The following is a 20,269-nucleotide window of genomic DNA, read 5'->3' as shown; positions in this document are numbered from 1 at the left end:
TTTCATAGGAAATGCAGGCTTCAAAAAAACTATGACAGCCAGGCGCTTTGAAAAACTCACTCAGTACCTGCAGCTGTGTGACCGTGAGTCTGAGCCTGTGCGAGGAGAGCGGGGGTACGACGCCCTGTTCAAAGTCAGGCCTCTCCTTGATGTGGTGGAGAACACTATGTGGGATTCATACACACCCAATCGCTGTTTGACTATAGACAAGTGTGCCATCGGGAGAAAAGGACGCTTCTCCCCCACCCAGTATATGCCCTCCAAGCCCCTCAGGAAGGGGCTGACAGTGTGGATGCTGTGTGACTCCCGCTCTGGTTACTGCCACAGAGCCAAAATCTTTGTAGGAAAGCCCAGTGAGGATGAGGCAGCGGCCATCCTGGGCTACAGGGTCGTGGCCTCTCTGGTGCGTGGCCTGGAGGGTCAGTACCACCACCTTTTCATGGACAGCTTTTTCACTTCGGTGCCCCTCATGCAGCGGCTGCTAAGGGACGGACTCTACGCCTGCGGGCCCACCCAGCCAGGACGAAAAGGTTACCCAGAAGTCCTACGCCCTTGTAATGTCGGGAAGCTGGCCCAAGGTGAGTTTTACCAGTGCCAGCGTGGGAACCTGGTTGCTACAGTGACAAGAGATGTCAGAGTGGTAAGCTGCCTCTCCACCAACTCCGCCCCAGGGATTGTGGGTATCAGCCCAGGCCAGCAGCAGCGTGAAACAGATGGAGAGAGTGAGAGTGAAAGCATGGAGGCCTCAGGTTTGTCTTTCGGTGTTCCTCGACCTTTGCCCTTGCTGCTGTACCAGGAGAACATGAGGGGTGTCGACCTGTGTGACCAGCTGAGGGAGTGCTACCAGGTTGGCAGGCCCTGTAAGAAGTGGTGGCGCTACTTCCTGTGGTTTTACGTAAATCTGTGCATCGTCAACGCCTACATCATCCAAAGGGAGAGCAGAGGGGGAACACCACCAGCAGGCTTCAACGGCAAGCAGTTCACCCAACGCCACTTTCGTGTGCGCCTGGCACAGCAGCTGATCGGAGACTACCAAGGGGCAAGAGGAATGGAGCGAGCAGCACGCAAAAGACACGCAGATTCACCCATAGAGTACGGACACCGCCTGGAGCGCATGTCAGAGCGCTCCCGTCGCTGCAGGAACTGCACCAACAAGGGACTGAGGCACGAGAGCGTCTTTGGATGCAAGATATGCAACGTCCACCTATGCAGGGGAGGATGCTTCTCTGAGTTTCATAAATAAAAATGAACTGATTTTTTTAAAATATCCTTTGTGTAACTGAACAACTTGTGCTGAGGGATTTTTTTAAACAGTAAAACTATTTGTAATTCCAAAGGTTACCACTACAAGTGCACAATATAGTCACTCACTTTATGTAGAGATAGTTTTAGGTAGAAGTATTATTGCACGCATAATAGAGAAAATAAAAAAGAGACTGTAGAACATTTGAATTAGTGTAGAATGTCTCGGCAACTTGCCTACTGTAACACTGACAGAAATGCCTTGTGTCACTTTTTATACATTTAAAATAATAAGAAGGCTTTTATATGAAAAAGAAGAAATCCATTTTTTCTGCACTTAAAGTAGAACTGAAAATGTTTACTATGGGAAAGTTTATCTCTCTCCTTTTTCCAAAATAAAAACTTCTGTATGATGTACTTATCCAAATCTCATGTATCTTTATGTATCGTGAAAGCAAATTCTGAACATTGAGTAAATTTAGTTGGAGAACGGGCTCAGCTTTGGATGGCCCTGTTTCCTCACATCCATGAAAATCTGTGCTTCTCTGGGCCTTGAAGGGGACACAGCTTGGAGTAATTAGAGAGCAGAAAAAGCCCCTCAGTACTCTGCAGCCAGCGGACCTAGTGATGCCATCTCTTTCTCCAACCACACCACAGAGCCACAGCCATCTGTGGCTCTGCTACACTCAGTCCAAACCCCCAAAAAGTGGTACTTGTTACTGACATGATTGGAAAACAGAAGAAAGATGGCACAAACACACTTTGGAGTGGAACCGTGTGCCTTATTGGTAAAGGGTTCGCACAACTATTTGAATTGAGTCACTAAGTATTTGCACAATTAGTTAAACCCCAGAGCGCAGCACTATGAGTAAGAAATCTGCTGTTAGTTTGGACAGTATGTGTGTTTCCTCAGAGCTCTCCTGTCCACACGGTTATCAGAGCAGCAAGCTAGCGGCAGCATGTAGGCAGAGATAGGCCGCTTCAGGAGGTCAGACTACTGTGTCTCCTCCTGAGGTCTCTCGCCTTCCTCGCTCCCTCTTTAGCACGCTGTCAATCTCTCTCGTTCCCCTCAGGCTCTGCTGTGCCATCCTACACATCCTAACACACACACACACAGAGGCACGCACACGCAGACACATACTACACACACACCCTCCCTTCCCCTCCACTCTGCTCTCTCCCTTTTCCTCAGCCGTTCCCCAGCTGGGAGAGGGTTAGTCAACTGGACGGCCGTCCCGCTGATCTGCGGGAGCCCCTTTGGGGAGTTACCATGGCAACCGTGGCCGATGAAGACAGGGAGTCGCCAGCAGGCCCGCATGGTTGTCATGGTACTCGCTCTGGCTACGGAGGTAGGAGGTGCCAGAGGCCACACCTCCCTACCCCTTCTCCAAAACCAGGCAAGGCTGTGGTGTGTGTGTGTGTGTGTGTGTGTGTGTGTGTGTGTGTGTGTGTGTGTGTGTGTGTGTGTGTGTGTGTGTGTGTTTCTGGGGAGAGCTGGCTGGTTGACAGCCTGCACACTGTACATGGAGCCAGACTGGTTACCAGGCAGGCTTTGCATTAGCACAGCCAGGACGAGGACAGGAATGAAGAGATGGACGAGAAAGTGCTGCTTCAGAGACGTCGTCATGCAGGTGTGAGGTTCAGGGAGGAGAGGAATCTGTCACATTCCTCCTGCATCACACCGGATCACACTGGAAGTTCCTACTGGAGAACATGAATCCCACTGCAGCTTTGCAGATATCTTTATGCAGGTGTAGGAGGCAGAACGAGCTAAATATGCACAGTGTACTCTGCCGCATGAAACCACTCTGCAAATGTCTGTCCTGCTTTGCTCAGTCACACAGCAATGAGACCCTCCATTTCCAACATGTGCTCAGTTATGTCACGACTGTCAATCTTCCTTTACCCACACAGTCATTATGCTATCAAAGTGATTACAGTAATTGATACATCACAGGCTGTTTCCAAGCATATTATTTGTGTTACATTTTATGTGCTTCCAGTCAAATATTAATACATTTCCGCACAGGCTCAAGTGACACATGATGACAAGTCAATTGCAGCAGATGTGAGCTAAAGTATGAGTTTAATTTCAAACTTCCCACGCAGCGCCAACAGCCTAGGACATGTGCAGCAGAACAGATGAATCTGAATCCTGTTTCTTTTGCATTTGTGGCTTTGTTTTCTCATTCAAAACCAGAGTATTTGTTCTGCATCTTCAAGGATGAATATCGTGCGGCCTGAATTTGCATCAGATCCAAACACCTCTCTGTCTTTCTCTGGGTAGGTGGGTGTGCTCGTTGGTGTCACAACAGCCAGATCTAATGTTTCCAGGATGGATCCCAACCATAAACTGCTCTGCTCTCAACATGTTTCCCTCCTGGGCAGTGAGAAATCTCTGACTCTCTGACAAGAACATGGGCCTGGTTTCACTTAAGAACCACTGGTTGGGCAACACATGTACTGTTAGATTCATGAATGTGCCTTTGTTCAATGCTTCCCTCTGTTGCAAAATGAGCCTGTGGACAGAGATGAGCGTGAGAATTGCCAAACATCTAATTCTCTGCTCTTTCTGATTCATTGTTTTTCTCTCTGCTGGGATTTTTGAACATCCATTCCCAGCAGTCATGACTGAGGGAAGATGATGAATAAAAACTGAAAAGATGATCAGAGTTTCTGTATTGTAACCAATTACATTGTGTATTTCAAAAAGACGTCTTTCCTTAAATTACAAAGTCTGGCACAATCTGGCTTCACGTTATCTGTACGGTTGTGTGATCGGTGACGTACACAGTGCAGTAAATAATTTAGGTGTTGAACTACAACATTTCATCCTGCACTATTTCAATTACACAATTTGAAAGGAAATGTGTGCTCACTACTACATTTAAATTATCAGTAACTGTTTAGGAAACAATAACAAGACAAGTGTTTCGATAAAATCAATGCCATGCAAATCATTCTAAGTTCTTATAAACATATAATCACACAGACTTATGGTGGATCTCTTTTTCTAACTGTTTGCAGATACACAAAGGAGACAGTTTCCTCTAGACTTCATTCAAAGTCCCTTCAGGTCAACTTTTTAGGACACCAAAATGTTAAACCCCCAAATATTGAAAAAACAAATCAGAGTATTCCAAAAAAATGAAATCAGACATAGTTAAGAGATTTGAACTTTCTTTATATGCAACAGCTTAAAAAATAACAATGAGCCTTTTTATGTCTGCTTTTAAATCTTTTCCCTTCACTGCACACACATTACTGGCTCTACATCTGAATCGTCTCTTATCCGGGGAGCTTTCTGAACCAGATGGATCTTTTTGGTTTCTGTTGATGTGGTTTTGGCAGACCCAGCAAAATGACAAGAGGAAGTTTGATCTCTGGAGCCCTTGCAGGAAAATTATCAAGAGTGACCTGTAACCGCAAAACAAGACTGTTAATATTTGTTATGAGCTTGAGGGGAAACTTCAAATCTAGTTATTCTTTTTTTTTCATACATTCAAACAAAAAGGCTACAAAAAATCTCATTGTTATATAACATTAATAAAAAATATCTCATTAAATCAGATTGATTCCTTCAATCAATCCATCTTTAACCATTCAGCACCAATATACAACAAATGTTACCTCAATACACCTGAGTTCCTCACCTGGCTCTGTCATGATCCCAGTTTACCTAAAAATCCTGGATGACGCCTTTAAGTTGATGGTATCACAGAGCAGGTTGGGCTGTAATGTGAAACCTTCTCCAGCATCAACCTTTACTGGTGTGGTGTGTAAACAAGCCATAAAGACTGCTGCTTTCAACTGCCTCCCCCCCAACCCTCCACTTTACACTTGGCCACTGGGTGGCACTGTTGTCATAATGTAGTCTCTAACTCAGGCTGACGTCCTCTTCCACAGATATTGTACTCGCATGAAGTAACGAGTCATTTATGCTATTAACAACTTATCTTTTTAATTATTTGTAAAAAAAAAAAATACAGAAATACCTTGAGCCTGTACTCCAGCTTCATCATGCCACAGTTGAAGAAGGTTGGGTGAAGCTGAGGGGGCACACTGAGAACCTTAGTCACAGTCTGACTCGCCCCAGCAGGAACAGTGTCCCCAGTCCCAAACATGGTCTCATCTGTGTGTACTGCTCTCTTTGACTGAGCAGCGAAGGTCTGCTTCTCACACAGGAAGAGTTTAGGAGTTACTGAGCGCGCTGTTTCATTGATCACTTCTACAGAGACCCCAAGTGCCTCACCTGTTTATAGAACGGGGAAAAAAGTTCATTAATATTGTTTTTAAGGCTAAAAAAATCTTTTCAAAGTGAATCTGTTTACCTTGCTTGACTCCCATTTTCTCAGAGGTAACGTTCATGGTTACTTTCTCAGAACCATAAAAAGAAATCCTGGTTGCATTTTGTTGCTCCTGATATACCAAGACATACCAAGTCAGGAAAGTTTAGCATTATGCAGCAGTTATTAGCTGGTTGATATTGTTGATTAAGCTCAACCAATTGGGTTTGATGCACAAATAAATGCTTTAACCAAATTTGAGTATGTAGAAAAATCCACCCCACACCTTGAGTTCCATGATTATCATCTCTGATTTGGAGGCAAACGGGAACTCAGACTTGGTCAGAAAAGGGAACACAGTCTTGGCTTTGTGGACACTCCAGATCGACAGAGTTAGTGTTGCTCTCAGGCTGTATGTAATTTTGCCCCACTTCCCTTCATAGGACGAAGGCATATCTCTGCAGGAAAACAATAAGGGTAGAAACATATTTAGGATATTCTATGAGCAGTAACAGGTGTTTTGAGGAAGTAGTAAATCCATATTAATTGTATGACTTGTTAAGCACGCACACATTTGGGATCTCAAAGCTGAATGGAAACACATTTCTCCCTTGCCCCATGATTTCTGAACCTTAAAAAGATACAAAATGTATGTCAATTTATCTGTAACACTCATTCCTTAAATTAACATCAGTTTTAGTACAAGAGAGCCTAGACTCACCATCTCCTTTGTTTTTATCCTGAAGGATAATATGTTCAAAGTAAAAGTATTTCTTCTTGTTACTGAAAACCTCTGTAACTTGTCCTTTTTGTTCAGGCCATGCCACCTTAGCTTTTCCTTTGGCTTTGACAACAAAACACTGCACTTTCGTCTCCTTGCTGGTCACCACTGTCACTCTTCCAGAGATGGTGTCCCCAGGAGAGAAGGTGCCTTGGTCATTCACCTTGTTGTAATCCACTGAAAGATGCTTCACAGTCATGACGAGGCAACATCAAATAACCTTTACAAGGATCCTGAAGTGCAGCCACAAGGATGAACCACTGAGGTGCAAAATATATCCAGTAAATCAACAGAGAGCGTGTTTAAAATGAGTACTGCTGGTATGAAGAGAGGCCATCTACGCTCATCCGTAGCCATAGACTTCTCCAGAATCACCTGTATCTGTGACACACATGGTCAGGTGACTCGTGCGTGAGGTGTCACTTTCACACAGGTAACTCTAGCCGGGAACCTGACAAGCTATATTAGGCTGACTATAGTGAGGCCTACAAAAGATGCACCATGGCAGAGACTTATACCACTGTGTTTCATAGAAAATGACCTAAACTCCTTCAGTAAGAATCTTTAAAAAATTTTAAAATGGTGATGCTTACATTTTCTTGAGTATTAAATGATCAGTTGTAAAATTAATGACAACACTCAGTCATATGTGTAGTATTACTCACTACATGTTACAGAGGCTTTATGAATACAAACTCAGAAAAAGAGTAGAGTAACGTTCACGTGACGTCATCAACTCAAGATTGACCATGGTGGAGGCAGGTACCAGTGTATAGGATTATTGCTGCATCTTTTGCTGCATTAATCTGTTAGACAGAGAAAAACATCTCATACACTTTTAACGACCAAGGATGAGGAGTGCAAACAATTATCCGAAGAATGCCCAAGATAGGGGCTAGGTAAGCTTCACTAGGACTTCTAACTGTACAACGTTCTGGCGTGTTCACAGCATTTCTAATCAGGCTGGTCGTATGTTCCTTCAATGGCATCTTAAAATCACACTTTAGTAACAGTAAATATATATTATGATAGAGTTTTACTTTGATTGAGAGGTAATTTATGCCAATAAATATTTAAAGTGAGCCTCTCTCAAAGATAATTTATTCTGTGGACCTCCTTTCCGTTGAAAAATAACGTCTATGTTTTCAAATCTTTGGGTAGATAATGATGAAGCTGCTAGCTCCTTATATGGGTCTCCCCTGTATATTAGGCACAATTTTTCAAAATGTCTTTCTTTTTATTTTTGGCCAAGTCCTTCATGTTAGGTTTTAGTGAGCTCTGTGCATTTTTCCACATTTGTTAGCAGATTAGACATCTAAAAACCATATTTTACCACGTACTTCTATCTCCATCCATTCAATGTTTACATTTGTGTACCTCCAATGTGGCTGCACATCCGGGTAACAACCCAAATCTTGACATCTTGACGGTGCAAACTCTCTATAATTTCTCACAGATAGACTTGTTAACTAAGATGAGCAACCATCCAAACACTGCGTCAAGCTCACAAGCTGGTTAGCTTACAGTTGTTAGCATGAGAGACTGAAGAGGTTCCTTTACCTTGCCCTTTGTCCTCCCACCATCTCATAGCTGCTATGAGGAGGATCTGTTTTAATTGAACTCCCTCGCCACCTTCTGACCTGGAGTCTCACGTACGCTGTCATAAATTACTTTTAGCATGGCATGTGGGTTTTTTTTTTGGAATTAAATGGAGATTGGATCCAAACAATCTTTTTTTTTTTTTCAAGACAACTTTTACTGGATACAACGCACCAAAGTGAGGTATTTATCAGTAGTTAAGTTGTTACAGTTTGAAACATGACATCAAGCAAGTAGTAGCCAGCTATATTTAGTGCTAACAGTGGCCCTGTGCTCCGACATATCTGTAGGCTAACGTTAAAACAAGTAAACACTGACAGTTTGTATGTAGTTTAGTAGCTGTCTATATTTAGCGCAGCTGCCAGCTCAGTGCTCTAAGACATGTCCAAAATGTGTAAGGTTAGTAAATCCTGGTTACGTCCTGCCAGTCAGTAACCTCACTCTTCATTTTATTGATAGACTCTCAAGTTTTTACAGACCACGGCAGAATAACTGCTGACTGTGGGTTTTGCACAAACAGCTTAACTCCTGTGTTAGCCTTTAGCTAAGTGTATCACTGGCCTCTTTAGCTTTCTTCTGCTCTTCTGTCCTTTTTCTGTCTGACAGTTAGACTCCTGTGTCCACCATCACTACAAAATTAATCACAGTAATCGTTTTCAGCAGAGAAAAACACAATTTACCTTCTCATACCTTCTCACTAAACTTTGTCAGCTGAACTAGTGTTGTCATTGAGACCTAGACGTGCTGTAAATCAATCCAGAGCCACTTGACCGAATCGGGAAGCTAAGAAGTATCAATTTAAAATAACCTGTACCCTGTAATACTGGTGCCGATAATCTCATTTTAAAGTGTGGATTATAGTCAGGCATATATCCAGAAGTGAGACTTTTTCAAGATCACTGTGAAACTCCTCACAGCCCCTTTAACACGCAGCAGAAGCTTATACTTCCCTCCCCTGCTACCAGGAGCTAACCTAATGAATTTGGTTGCAGTTAATGGAAGTTCTTTTGCACTTTGTTACATGTTAAAGGAATGACCACTGTACGACAGATTGATCAGAAGTCATTTACTTGTAAAAGTAAAAAAGGTCACAACAAACCTCAGTCTCCTCTAATGAAATAAAAATTGATTTTATAAAGAGATATGGAAGGACATGTTGCATGATAAATTATTTTAAAAAGGAGACTCTCACCATGAATAAAAACAACATGATATTATTTGATTGGTATTTACACTGGAGAGATAACAAAATTTAAAATCTGTGGAAATTACTGGAAAAAAAGTTAAAAAAGAAAAAAAATAACATCACGTTTTTCAGCTACATGAGCAAAGATTAGTAATAAAAAGAAATCAAAAACTTTGGTTATCCATCCATTATCTGTGAAGACTTTCATTGGAACTTATTACAAAGGTTAACATACTCGAGACAGTAGGTGTGAGATGCATTCAAAAGATAAACGCACCAAAGCTTAGTAATGCCATTCATTCCCTGCACACTATATTTGTGCAATGATAAATCAGGGTTGTGTTTACAATGTACTCTTATACTGGTCATAAGTATTCAAAGAGGGGTACACTGCTGCTGCTCCATATGGAGGAGGGGGATCCACAGATCTGGAAGCTACTTGTTGTGGAGATGGTGTCGTGCCCCAGGGTGCCGGGTTTGGGTTCCCAAAAGCTGGGTTTGGGTTCCCAAAGGATGGGTTTGGGTTTCCAAAAGCTGGGTTAGGGTTCCCAAAGGATGGGTTTGGGTTTCCAAAAGCTGGGTTAGGGTTCCCAAAGGATGGGTTTGGGTTCCCAAAGGATGGGTTTGGGTTCCCAAAGGATGAGTTTGAGTTCCCAAAAGCATCAAATCCAATAGCATCTGAAGGAGGCTTTTTTTTCACCGTAGAAGCTTCAGAGGCAGGCATGACGACTATTGGAAATTTGATCTCTGGGTCTGTAGCACATTTGATGTCCAGATAGATCTGTGAAAAAGTGATTTTTTTTTTTTTTAGAGGAATTTTATAGTTTTTCTTCTTCATCAGAATTACCAATATATACTAAACAGGTCTGCATCAATATTTACATTCTGCAGCCACGGAAAACATGTTTTGGCATAAGCAATCAAAGCTAGACAGTACCAAAGTCTCCAAATTGAAACAAATCATAGTTGGGACAATAGTATTAGCCTGTTTAGCCTGGTTCAATCCACGTCTCATGTTGCACTGTATATTGCAATTTTGGCCACTAGAGGTCACCAATAGTTCACTTTTGAAGGCTATTAATCCACGCTCTAAACGTTTCTCATTGTAAATCAATTACATGCATGGTAATCTGATCAGCATTGAGTACAGAAAATGCTTGTGGTTTTTTAAATATGTCTCTTGATGGAACAGCAGTAGTAATGAAGCCTTTTCTTGAGGTGGTTTGTTGTCATGAGTACTTTCAAAATCAAAAGTAGAAAAAAGGCATTGTGAAAAAAGAAAAGAAGAAGAGAAAGAAGAAAAGAAAACAGGAAATCCAAAGAGTGGAACTGCTGCTTCTGTCTGTGAACTTTACCTTCAGTCTGTACTCCAGCTTGATGATGGAGCAGTTGGTGATGGAGGTTGGTAGTTCCCTGGGGATGGTTATCACCTTGGTCACACTCTCTTTGCCAGAAGAAGCAATAGCCTCCAACTTGTCCTTAAGGATCTCATTTGTGTGAACTCTCCTGCGACCCTGTGCAAAGAAGCTCTTCTTCTCATAGAGACTGAATTTGGGCTTCACTGAACGAGATGAGCGGTTGCTGATTTCAGCGATGACCTGGATAGCCTCACCTGTAAAATGAAGACACGGAAACCAGCTTCAGTGGGAAAGCAGAAATGACTCTTTGTTAAAAAGATATGATACACACTCTTCAGTTTAAACACTCTTCTGTAGTATTCTTCTCTCTTAATAAGATTGTGGCCCAGCTGACCTTCCCACCATCAACCACCTGCCCTTTCCCTTTCACCATTTCAAGCTTGACACTATACACTTGGGCTGATTTAAAAAATGATCACCTGCTCTCTCCCTTTCTTTCTTTGAGAAACACTTTCACATTCATCTTTATGAAACTCTCCCCACCAGATAAAGCTCAACAAATTTGTTTCAAGGCTGCTATTCTTGCCAGAACAGATAACAGTCACCACACAACTTTAATGCAGCCTTCTCCTGACATCTTTCTCTTGACCCTTTAGCAATCCTGGACACCATAAGATATAAATCCTCCTCCCAACCCTCAAAGAAATGTGTGTCTCAAGCCCTGCACTTTACATCACATCCAACTTGAAGGCAGGAGCATGTCCTGACTTTTTGGGAATGTGTGGCCAAATTGGAGTACAGACAGGGGTGGCAGAGTTTACATTTGTACCATCTACCATCTGTCTCCACAATTTATTTTAATACAAGATATAAAGTCAGAATTAAGAAACTAAGAAAATAACCCAAAAGAAGGCGGGCACATACTACACTGGCCCCTGTCTGTGGATTAGCCTGCCAGAGGATCAGAGGGCCGCAGAAAACATTCATATTTTTAGAAGCAGGCTAAAGACCCACTTATTTTGTTTGGCTTTTAACTCATGTCTTATTTTTATTTTAATTCATTTTATTCTATTTTACTTTATATTTATTATTTATTTATTCAATCTATATTTTAGAACATTTCTTAGTGGGAGCTGCACAATGGTGCAACGGTTAGCGCTGCAGCCTCACAGCAAGAAGGTCACCGGTTCGATGGCGGGCGACCAGTCTAGGGTGTACCCCGCCTCTCGCCCAATGACAGCTGGAATAGGCTCCAGCCACCCACGACCCTGAACCAGATAAGCGGTTAAGAAAATGGATGGATGGAATATTTCTTAGCTTTTCTCAGCCTTAATTTATATTTCAGCCCTTTTCTTAACTTTTTTTTTTCTTGGATTATGTCATTTATTTTTTTACTTTATATCTCCAGTAGTTTTATGTTTTAATCCATATCTCCAGTGTTTCCTCAGCAGGGGGCTCTCTGCACAGGGAGCTGAAATCGGCTCTGGCTGGGATGTCTCTGTCTCATTGTAGACATCAGTTTGGGCAGGTGAGGGATCTGCGGTAGTGCTTTGCTGCAGTGGGCCCCTCACTGGACTGTAGCAAGGTGGGTGCCTGAGTGGAGGCGTCCTGGCCTCTGGGTGAGCGACACCCAGTGCGGATGGCCTCCTGTGAGTGTGTTTCCTGACCTGGCTCTCCTGTACTCAAACACACATTTCTAAACCACATTATCTTTGACTGTGCATGTGTTTGTGCGTGTCTGAGCTTGTGTGTGTGTGTGAATGTGCTAGGATGGGGGTGGGAGATGGGAAATGGAGGTTGGGAGAGGGGAATTGGAGTGGGTAGGGGTTGTTTTTAACCATATAAAGCATTTTGTCCTACATTTTTAATATATGAAATGTGCTCTTTGAATTAATTTTGATTTGATATGATATAAAAAAAATTGCTCAACCTTATGGGGGGAATCACCAATTTCCACCCCCTCTACACTCCCAATAAAGCTCAGGGTCCTTCCTAATCAAGGCAACTAACCCTACCAACACTGTGCTGCAAAAAGCATCCTGTTTTACACACAGTCTCACTACATAACAACACTTTGGTGCTGCCTGTCTGTCCTCTTTTAGGGAAAAACATCCCACTTTTCCTGTAGGCTGACAGGCTGAAAGGCTGACAGGCTGAAAGGCTGACAGGCTGAAAGGCTGTGCCTCAGGTTAAAGGAGTGAAGGGTCCCCAAGCCAGATTTTTCTTTGTCAAGCGGTGTTATGTCATCAGTCAAACCTGATATACCTGCTCATCAAAGTCAGAGAGCTGTGTCCTCACAGAGAGAGCAACAGCGGGGCACAGTCATTCATGTTCGGGTTAACTTCTTTCAAACTTCATTTTTACCTTGCATGTATCCCATTCGCTTCGTGTGAACGTCCATTGAAACACTTCCAGAGCCGAAAACCTTCACGGATTTATCCTTGCAACCGTACTGAGGTTCCTGAAAAGAGATGTAAAGTAAGGCTCACGTATGGCGATGTGAGGTTTGCTTTCTCTCCTTTTTTTTTAACAGTAATAATCTCTTACCATAAGTCCTGGAATGTCCATGTCTGCTTTGGACACAAATGTGAAGTGTGATTTGGTCTTTTTTGTCAGCTTCATGGACTGCTTCAGCTCTGCCTTCACTTTGTGAACGATTTTTCCAATGGAGGTAGAGAATGTTGATGGGATTTTTCTGAAAATACAGTTATTCAATGTTAACTCAAATGAAGAAAAAACATTTCTTAAATAAAGTATAAGTAAAGAATGGTCACCTGTCAGGGATTGTAAAGGCGAAAGGAAAGACATGTCTTCCTTTTTTAACAACTTCAGTGCCTGGGGGAAGAAATGCTGTCTTTAAGCTGTGAATCAGACCTGGCTCGCTGTTTCAAATTCAAGTTATGAATGATGTTGATTGCATACATTACCATCTTGTCTTGACTCTCTCAGGATGTGATGTTTGACTTCATAATATTTCTCAGTAGACCTGTACACGTGATGATGATACTGCCCATAATGTTCACTCCAGCACACAGTAGCTTTTCCTTTTGCTATGAAAATAAGCTGCTGGACTTTTGTGTCCTTTGAGACCTCCATGATGATTCTTCCATTGATGGTATCTCCATTTGTAAAGGTATTCCTGCTGTTGATAGAGTCATATTCAATAGAGAAATTTTTGATAGTCATTATTTCCCCCCACGCAGATATATTCAGTTGTAAATCAAGTTCTCCTTAACGCCCAGAGCAAACTCACACCAAGTGAACCCTGAACAGCAATTCGGATCTGCTTTATGCCGTCTCATGCATGCAAATCCTGTGGAACCTGTTTTTTCTGATCTCTTGGCTAAGGCAAAGGTGAGCAAAATAAATACTGTGAAAAAGAGTGACTTAACTAGCTCCTGAAAGCCAACCACAGCTCTTACAAAATGAGGAAGTAGCTTAAACTGCTGTTGTAAAATGTTTACACTACATCCAGCTGAGAGGGTGGAGATATAGTAATGTGCTCATTATGCAGATTTTAGTTCACAAGTGTCACATGCTGAACTTCCCCAACATATCACGTCAAGTATCTTCAACCATACCTACATACATTTCAATAAGGCAACATGCTATTTGACGTAATGGAATTTTACAGCTGAAGAAAGAATGCAGAAGGGGAGAGGAAATATAAGCAAACCCTCATGCTTTCAACAAGTCAGCAACGTGTCTGAACTCAAAAAAAAAAAATGTTGCAGGTACCCAAGATAATCTGCAGACTAAACCATGAAGAGAATGTCTTAGGGAAACCATGAGTCTGGGTTGTGCCAGCAGGTGGCATAAAATTCTAATGAGCTACATCTCATTGATTTGAGAGCGACTTATTGCCAAATCTTTTAATCAAAGAACCATGTAAATCAAGCTGTTTATAGATGATAACTGGTTTATTTTTATTTCAGCACAGAGGTAATATAAAAAAAAGTACATTTTCCAAGGCATGTCAAAGAAGAGCACACAAACAATGCATTAGGGAGAGGGACTGGTCTTTCATCACCTGCTTATCTTCTTCTCACAGACCCTCTAACAGTAAATAACAATGAGCCAGTTCGATCTGGACTGTTAACCACAGTCACTGCTCTACATTTCCTGTACTTTCATTTACTTTGTGTGGTCTGAAACACTAACCTACTCTCAATGCAGCTTGAAATAAAAGGGAGCAAGCACTTGAATATCAGACACTTAAACAACTTGTACAAAAATATATTTCCAAGACACAAAAAAGAAATGTAACAGACGAGGTTGGCTGTTTTCAGTAACAACAACTAACTCAGCACAAAACAAGATTACAAAGATTACATATCAGAGAATTCATATTCCACAGATGATTTATATTCATCTCTCAGAAAAATAAAGTAAATCTGGTTGTTACATGCTACACAAAAAGAATAACATTTTTTATTGCAGTACATGAAAAATATATTTTAAATCTGTAAAAAAAAATAACTCAAGACGCTTTTCTTCAAAGCACTTTGGTATCTAGCTTCAATCCAGTTATATATTTGATTACTATAAACGTGCACATACTCATAAAATAGTCACAAGCTGCGGGGATCTTGAGATTTTGACCTTCAGCCCCTAAGGTGAGATGAGCTTGAAATGTACTTGGCTTCCTAATTCCATTGAGGAAATTGAGCAGCAGCTTCCATAAGACTTTAACCACATCTTTAAAGTGACTTCAACTACTCCACAGTGAGTCTTGAGAACCTGAGATATGACTCAGAAATATTCATTACTATAAAATACATTATTGCTGTTTTTCCCAGGGTTAATATGTGCTAACTACTTAAATGACAAAAGTTCAAAGTGGCACCTTAAAGTGAGGAGGGCAGGCATTCCTCACACTCAAAGAACTCAAAATATTTGGTAATCTGGTTCATTCAGTCAATTTTTATGACCAAAATCCATCAAAGATGGGTACACCCCATGTGCTCCATAAGGAGGTGGAGGATCTGTGTACTGTGAAGGTGCTGACGGTTGCAGCGGGACACCGCCCCATTGTGGTGGGTTTGTGTTTCCAAATGAACCAAATCCAAAGGCTGAAGCAAAGGCAGGTGGTGCTGAAGCAGGAACATGAGAGGCCGGTAGGATGACAATGGGGAATTTGATCTCTGGATCAGTGGCGTATTTAACATCAAGGTAGACCTGCAAAGCATACGCTCTTAATAATACAACCAGAATTTTCACAACAGTCATACACACACTTTAAGCTCAGCTGACTCATTTGGCAAACAGGGAGAGATGTCTGGGCCAAAGCCTTTATGTTTGTTTAATAGCTTTAGGAGTAAGATACAAAGAAACTGCTTTTTTCCGTCTGTGCAGTAAGAGGTCAGAAGGCAAGTAAACATAAAAAGATATGCAGGTATATTGGCTATGTATAGCTAGGAAAATTATGGAGACATTTGGGTTTGTTATTGCATCACTTTCTGTTCCTAATGTGCTGTTACATAAATGGGAAATTAAAGTTTTAAAAACATGGCTTTTGGTTTCTCATTCAAGTCACTTCCTTGCAAAGTCTCATAAGACTTGTTCTGTGATTTTAAAGGTTGGATCTGCAGGATTTTTCATTACTTGTAGTAAACACAATATACATACAACCTTCCTAGCCCGGCAACCACCTGTAGCATCATGTTTTTATGTAGGAGAGACTCAAGAGCCATTTACCTGACTTAGCACGTTAGCATAAGCTAGTCACTGGTTTTTGTCACACACCGACCTGTGTGAAAGTCGAGCCAAGTTTCATCCTTGTTGAGGAAAACGCTTGATCTGTTTGGCGTTTCATTTCACTTTGGCTGTGACTTTTTTCCTCCCACTATCATAGCTGCCTAGATTAGCTTCCACTCGCAATCATTGACACGCAAAGTCACTTGCATACTGGGCACACTGTAATTGACTGATGTAACTTCGCTTACTTTCCCTCCAGGAATGTCCTGATACAACCAAAACATCAACATTCAGGCAGAGGAGGGGATTGAGACAGACACTGACACTCATGTAAAGAGGCCTGTAGGAGACGATTGAACAGAATACATAGAATACATACTGTCTAAAAAATAAATTAACAAAAAGAGTAAAATGCTGCTTAGAAAAGAAGTCACACTCACCCTGAGTCTGTGCTCTACTTTGATGTTGCTGCAATTAAGGATGGAGGGCTCAGCATCATGGGGGATGGTGATGACATGTGTCACATTCACGTTCGAGGATGGAAGGATGGGTTGCCCGACTTCTTTTAAGAGGTCTTTTGTACTGAGCTTTCTTTTGCCTTCTGCAAAGAAGCTGTGCTTTCTGTACACACAGTACTTGGGCTTGATCTCACGAGATGAGTTGTTCTCAATGCAGGCAATAACTTTTAACCCCTCTCCTGCAAAATGAACAGTAAATTATAAGCAACTCTTGGTATCACACTTGAAAATGTCAATACTTTCACATCACTTACCTTGACAGTAGCCTGTTTTCTCCAGTCTAACATCCATGGCTACAGATCCTGATGTAAAAAACTTCATCTTCTTATCCTTGGACTCATGCTGTGGTGTCTGGAAGAAAATTAGATAAAGTGATGCAGTACAATTGAACAAAAACAGCAACATGTAAATAATTCATTCAAACAAGATCTTGAGTGTCCGGTGAACTAAATGAGCTAATCCAACAAGTGTAACCAGACATATGTCCAATATTTATACAAGCTACTGCCTTGGGTGTTTTGGAAACAAATAACGGACAAAAACACTGTTTACCTGGAGGAATCTGGGGTGCGTTAACATGTTACAGGTACTACACTTCAGCCACTAAACACCTGTAAATGAGCCATGGGGACAGGTTTCTCAGTCATTAACAGGAATAATATACAGTCCTTCACATACCATGATCCCAGGTTCACTGCTTGGGGGTTCATTTGTCACGTAGTTGATCCTGACTTTATCTTTCTGGGGAAATCTCATGGATCTGCTCAGCTTGGTTCTCAGAGTGTAGTCAATTTTCCCAACTGAACCAGTAAAGGAAGAGGGCATGTGCCTGTTGCACAAGAGCAGAAGGACAGACACAAATAAGGACGGACAGGAAGCAACCAAAGCAGTTTGACAAAAACAAAAAGAGAGAGAGAGAACAATGCTGAAAACGATAAGAAAATATGACTCACTGGCTAGGGACCTGAAAGGAGAAGGGGTAAACATGGCATCCTGGAGCGACAACGTTGCTGTCTAAATAGCAGCAAGAAATTGTAGAACTGTTAAAACAATTGACCAACTGTATCTTTCTCGTTGTTCTCCATTTGTCACAATACTTACATGTTTCTCCATTTTGGTTTGTGAGAAATGATTCGTTTTCATCATCTAGAGAGAATATCAGAACATGATTTAAAGGGCATTTCTGGAGTTTTTTTAAGATTTGTTCTCAAAAGTATCAGACGACTGTAAACAAAGGCATTATAGTTGGAAACCCCTGAGGAGATGGGACGCTCACAGAAATGACTGTAATGTCCTGTAAGACTATACATGTTTGTGTGTTGATTTGATGGTTTTGAAGTCAATGCCGAACACGTATGGTTTTACTTTGCAATGTAAATAGTGTGTTAACTTAGCTGAACTCAAACTCAGGGGAGCAGCAGGAGGAGGAGCTTGTAGCCTCCAGCCTTTCTCTCTCTATCGAATACATTCCAAACAAATCCTCCTGAACATTACCAGAACTCCTGAGAGCTTTAGAAAACAAGTGAAAAACAAAGAAAGCACGCAGGCTTTGCTCTGCAGTTACCTATCGACTTACCTTTAGTATCTTTGTCTCGAACAAAGTAATGTTTGATGCTGAAGTACTTGTCCTTGGAGTGGTATGTAACAGTAGTTTGGCCGTGCCTCTCGGACCACGACACCTCGGCTTTCCCCTTGAACTGCACGAGCAGGGAGTCAATGTGGCAGTCTTTGACCACCTCCAGCGTGACCTGACCGGTAACCAAGTCCCCACCCGTGAACGTGTTTTTCTCGTTGATGGGATTATAGGTGATTTTGATGCTCTTCACGGTCGACGACATGCTGCACAGTTGACAAGAAGAAGTTTGAGATCTGCAGAAGTCGACAACGCACCACCCTGAACTCCCTGGATGGGCGTGTCCCAGTCTGGAATGAAGAGGGTGAACTGCCTCTCATACCCCTCTAATGTTTCCCTCTGCTCTTATGTAAGTGTTCATCGCTTCATGATAATGTACGGTGGCTCTGACGTGCAAAACAAGACAAACACACACATATCAATAATAATATTCATAATAAAAATAATAATAAAAAAAATAGGAAAAAAAAAAACAGTTGGTTAGCTTTTTGTTACATTTTGCATTCAGAGCCACTGTAGTTATGACCAGGGCCCATCCATAGACCCAGCCATTAGGAATTAAAATTGATTGTTTATACCAAAGGTGCAAAAAAAAAACAGTATCCTTGAGCCAGGTTAACACCCCAAACTCGCATACTTCCATACTCAAATACTCAAAATTTTGAGTATACTGCGTCAAAATGAAAAACAATATGCATAGTATGCGAAAAATGAGTCTGCAAAAGTACAAGGATGATGTGCTCAAATCGGCCCTAATTTTGAGTATTTAGCTGTGGACACTCAACGCACTCATTTCCTCCTCTGGCAGCAATGGCGGAAGAGAGCTGTGACCGTTCGCTCAGCACGGTAAAAATACAAATAAACAATACATACCGGGAAATCTTCAGCCAGTAGGAGGAGGAGGAGATGTTGGTAGCTCCGATTACAGCGTAGCAAAGCGGGATTGAAATTCATTGTAATACTAGGGATGCATGATACTATCGGCACAATTTCGGTATCGGCTGATAAAAGCTTAAAAACACGTTTATCGGTATCTGCAGATATGAAAATTTCTGCCGATATGCACAGCCGATAAGGTGCTATTCAGTTAGGATTATTATTATTTTCCATCTGAAAAATAAGCTCCTTAAATAAAATGTAGCACTTCATTTATTTGCACTACAGAGCTCTGTGTCTGTCACCAGGTTGTTACAGTAGCTCTAAAATAATCAAACGCAACTTGGTTATGTTTAAAAATGCATTGTACGTTTAAAGTTCATGTGATCTAAAGAAATTATTTTTCTGTATTTCAATACTGAATGTCTTGAGTTTGAAAAAATAATACATTTCTTATTTATGGTAAAATCAAATGTTTTTTTGTCTTGTTTTATGTGTGTTTCTCAAACAAATAAGACAGTCACAATAAGAGTAACATATAAATTCCAGTACAGGAAAGACTTAGCTTTCTTTACAGTGAAAAAAACAAACAAACTTGTGATTATCTGTATCAGTATTGGTATCGGCCAAAAGGGATTTAGATATAACGGCATATTGGATATCGGCAAAAATCCAATATCGTGCATCCCTAGTAATTACAATGAAAGATGGTAAGATCTTGATAGTTTGATCGTGTTATTAGCTGTGTTTAACAAACTACTGAAAAGGTTTTGAAAATTCAAAGGCAAATAGTGGCGGTATTTGGCGGAAATGCGCTGGAAGCCGGTCACAATTAGATGTAGAAAAAGAAGAGGTCGACATCATGTCGTCATTTACGGTAAGTACGGCGCTCGGCAGTATGCGATTTGAGACAGCACTACACCCTCAAAATTCGTGCACTAAACCAGTGAGTATGTAGTATGCTTAGTACACTCAATTTGAAAATTTTGAGAACACAGTATGGAAGTATGCGATTTGAGACACACTGTTTGAATTGTCCACTGTTCATATCAAGGCCAATGGAGGTAGACCCCATCATTACAGGTGCTAAAAG

General features: G+C 41.4%; 4 protein-coding genes across 4 annotated transcripts in view; 1 reads left to right on the top strand and 3 right to left on the bottom strand.

Annotated features, from left to right (window-relative positions):
* Positions 1 to 4,530: 4,530 nt before the first annotated feature.
* LOC141790092 (arrestin domain-containing protein 3-like) lies at positions 4,531 to 6,508 on the bottom strand. The gene is made up of 6 exons (XM_074669729.1): positions 6,250 to 6,508; positions 6,099 to 6,159; positions 5,815 to 5,986; positions 5,574 to 5,661; positions 5,238 to 5,494; positions 4,531 to 4,659 (listed from the first exon to the last, which is right to left on the bottom strand). The coding sequence occupies exons 1-6, from the start codon at positions 6,506 to 6,508 to the stop codon at positions 4,531 to 4,533; spliced, it is 966 nt and encodes a 321-aa protein (XP_074525830.1).
* A 2,929-nt stretch (positions 6,509 to 9,437) lies between these two features.
* Positions 9,438 to 13,638, bottom strand: LOC141791025 (arrestin domain-containing protein 3-like). The gene is made up of 7 exons (XM_074671207.1): positions 13,380 to 13,638; positions 13,227 to 13,287; positions 13,000 to 13,147; positions 12,817 to 12,913; positions 10,450 to 10,706; positions 9,757 to 9,875; positions 9,438 to 9,588 (listed from the first exon to the last, which is right to left on the bottom strand). Exons 1-7 carry the CDS (start codon positions 13,636 to 13,638, stop codon positions 9,438 to 9,440), a joined length of 1,092 nt encoding a protein of 363 aa, XP_074527308.1.
* Positions 13,639 to 14,373: 735 nt separating this feature from the next.
* LOC141790303 (arrestin domain-containing protein 3-like) lies at positions 14,374 to 18,575 on the bottom strand. The gene is made up of 7 exons (XM_074670087.1): positions 18,244 to 18,575; positions 17,769 to 17,813; positions 17,621 to 17,681; positions 17,346 to 17,496; positions 16,922 to 17,018; positions 16,590 to 16,846; positions 14,374 to 15,630 (listed from the first exon to the last, which is right to left on the bottom strand). Exons 1-7 carry the CDS (start codon positions 18,503 to 18,505, stop codon positions 15,370 to 15,372), a joined length of 1,134 nt encoding a protein of 377 aa, XP_074526188.1. The 5' UTR covers positions 18,506 to 18,575; the 3' UTR covers positions 14,374 to 15,369.
* The window catches only part of LOC141790302 (anthrax toxin receptor 1-like), a 47,539-nt gene continuing 45,794 nt past the window's right edge, over positions 18,525 to 20,269 (top strand). Inside the window, exon 1 of the mRNA XM_074670086.1 lies at positions 18,525 to 18,649. Coding sequence (XP_074526187.1) covers positions 18,630 to 18,649 — 20 coding nt within the window. The 5' untranslated portion in view covers positions 18,525 to 18,629. The remainder of the gene's footprint in view (positions 18,650 to 20,269) is intronic.

Source organism: Halichoeres trimaculatus, unplaced genomic scaffold (genome assembly GCF_033239565.1).
Source record: "Halichoeres trimaculatus isolate MK-OKI-2021-1 unplaced genomic scaffold, fHalTri1.1 fHalTri1_scaffold_5, whole genome shotgun sequence".
NCBI lineage: Eukaryota > Metazoa > Chordata > Actinopteri > Labriformes > Labridae > Halichoeres > Halichoeres trimaculatus.
The sequence above is the reverse complement of the archived record's forward strand: the minus strand, read 5'-3'. Positions and strand labels throughout refer to the sequence as shown.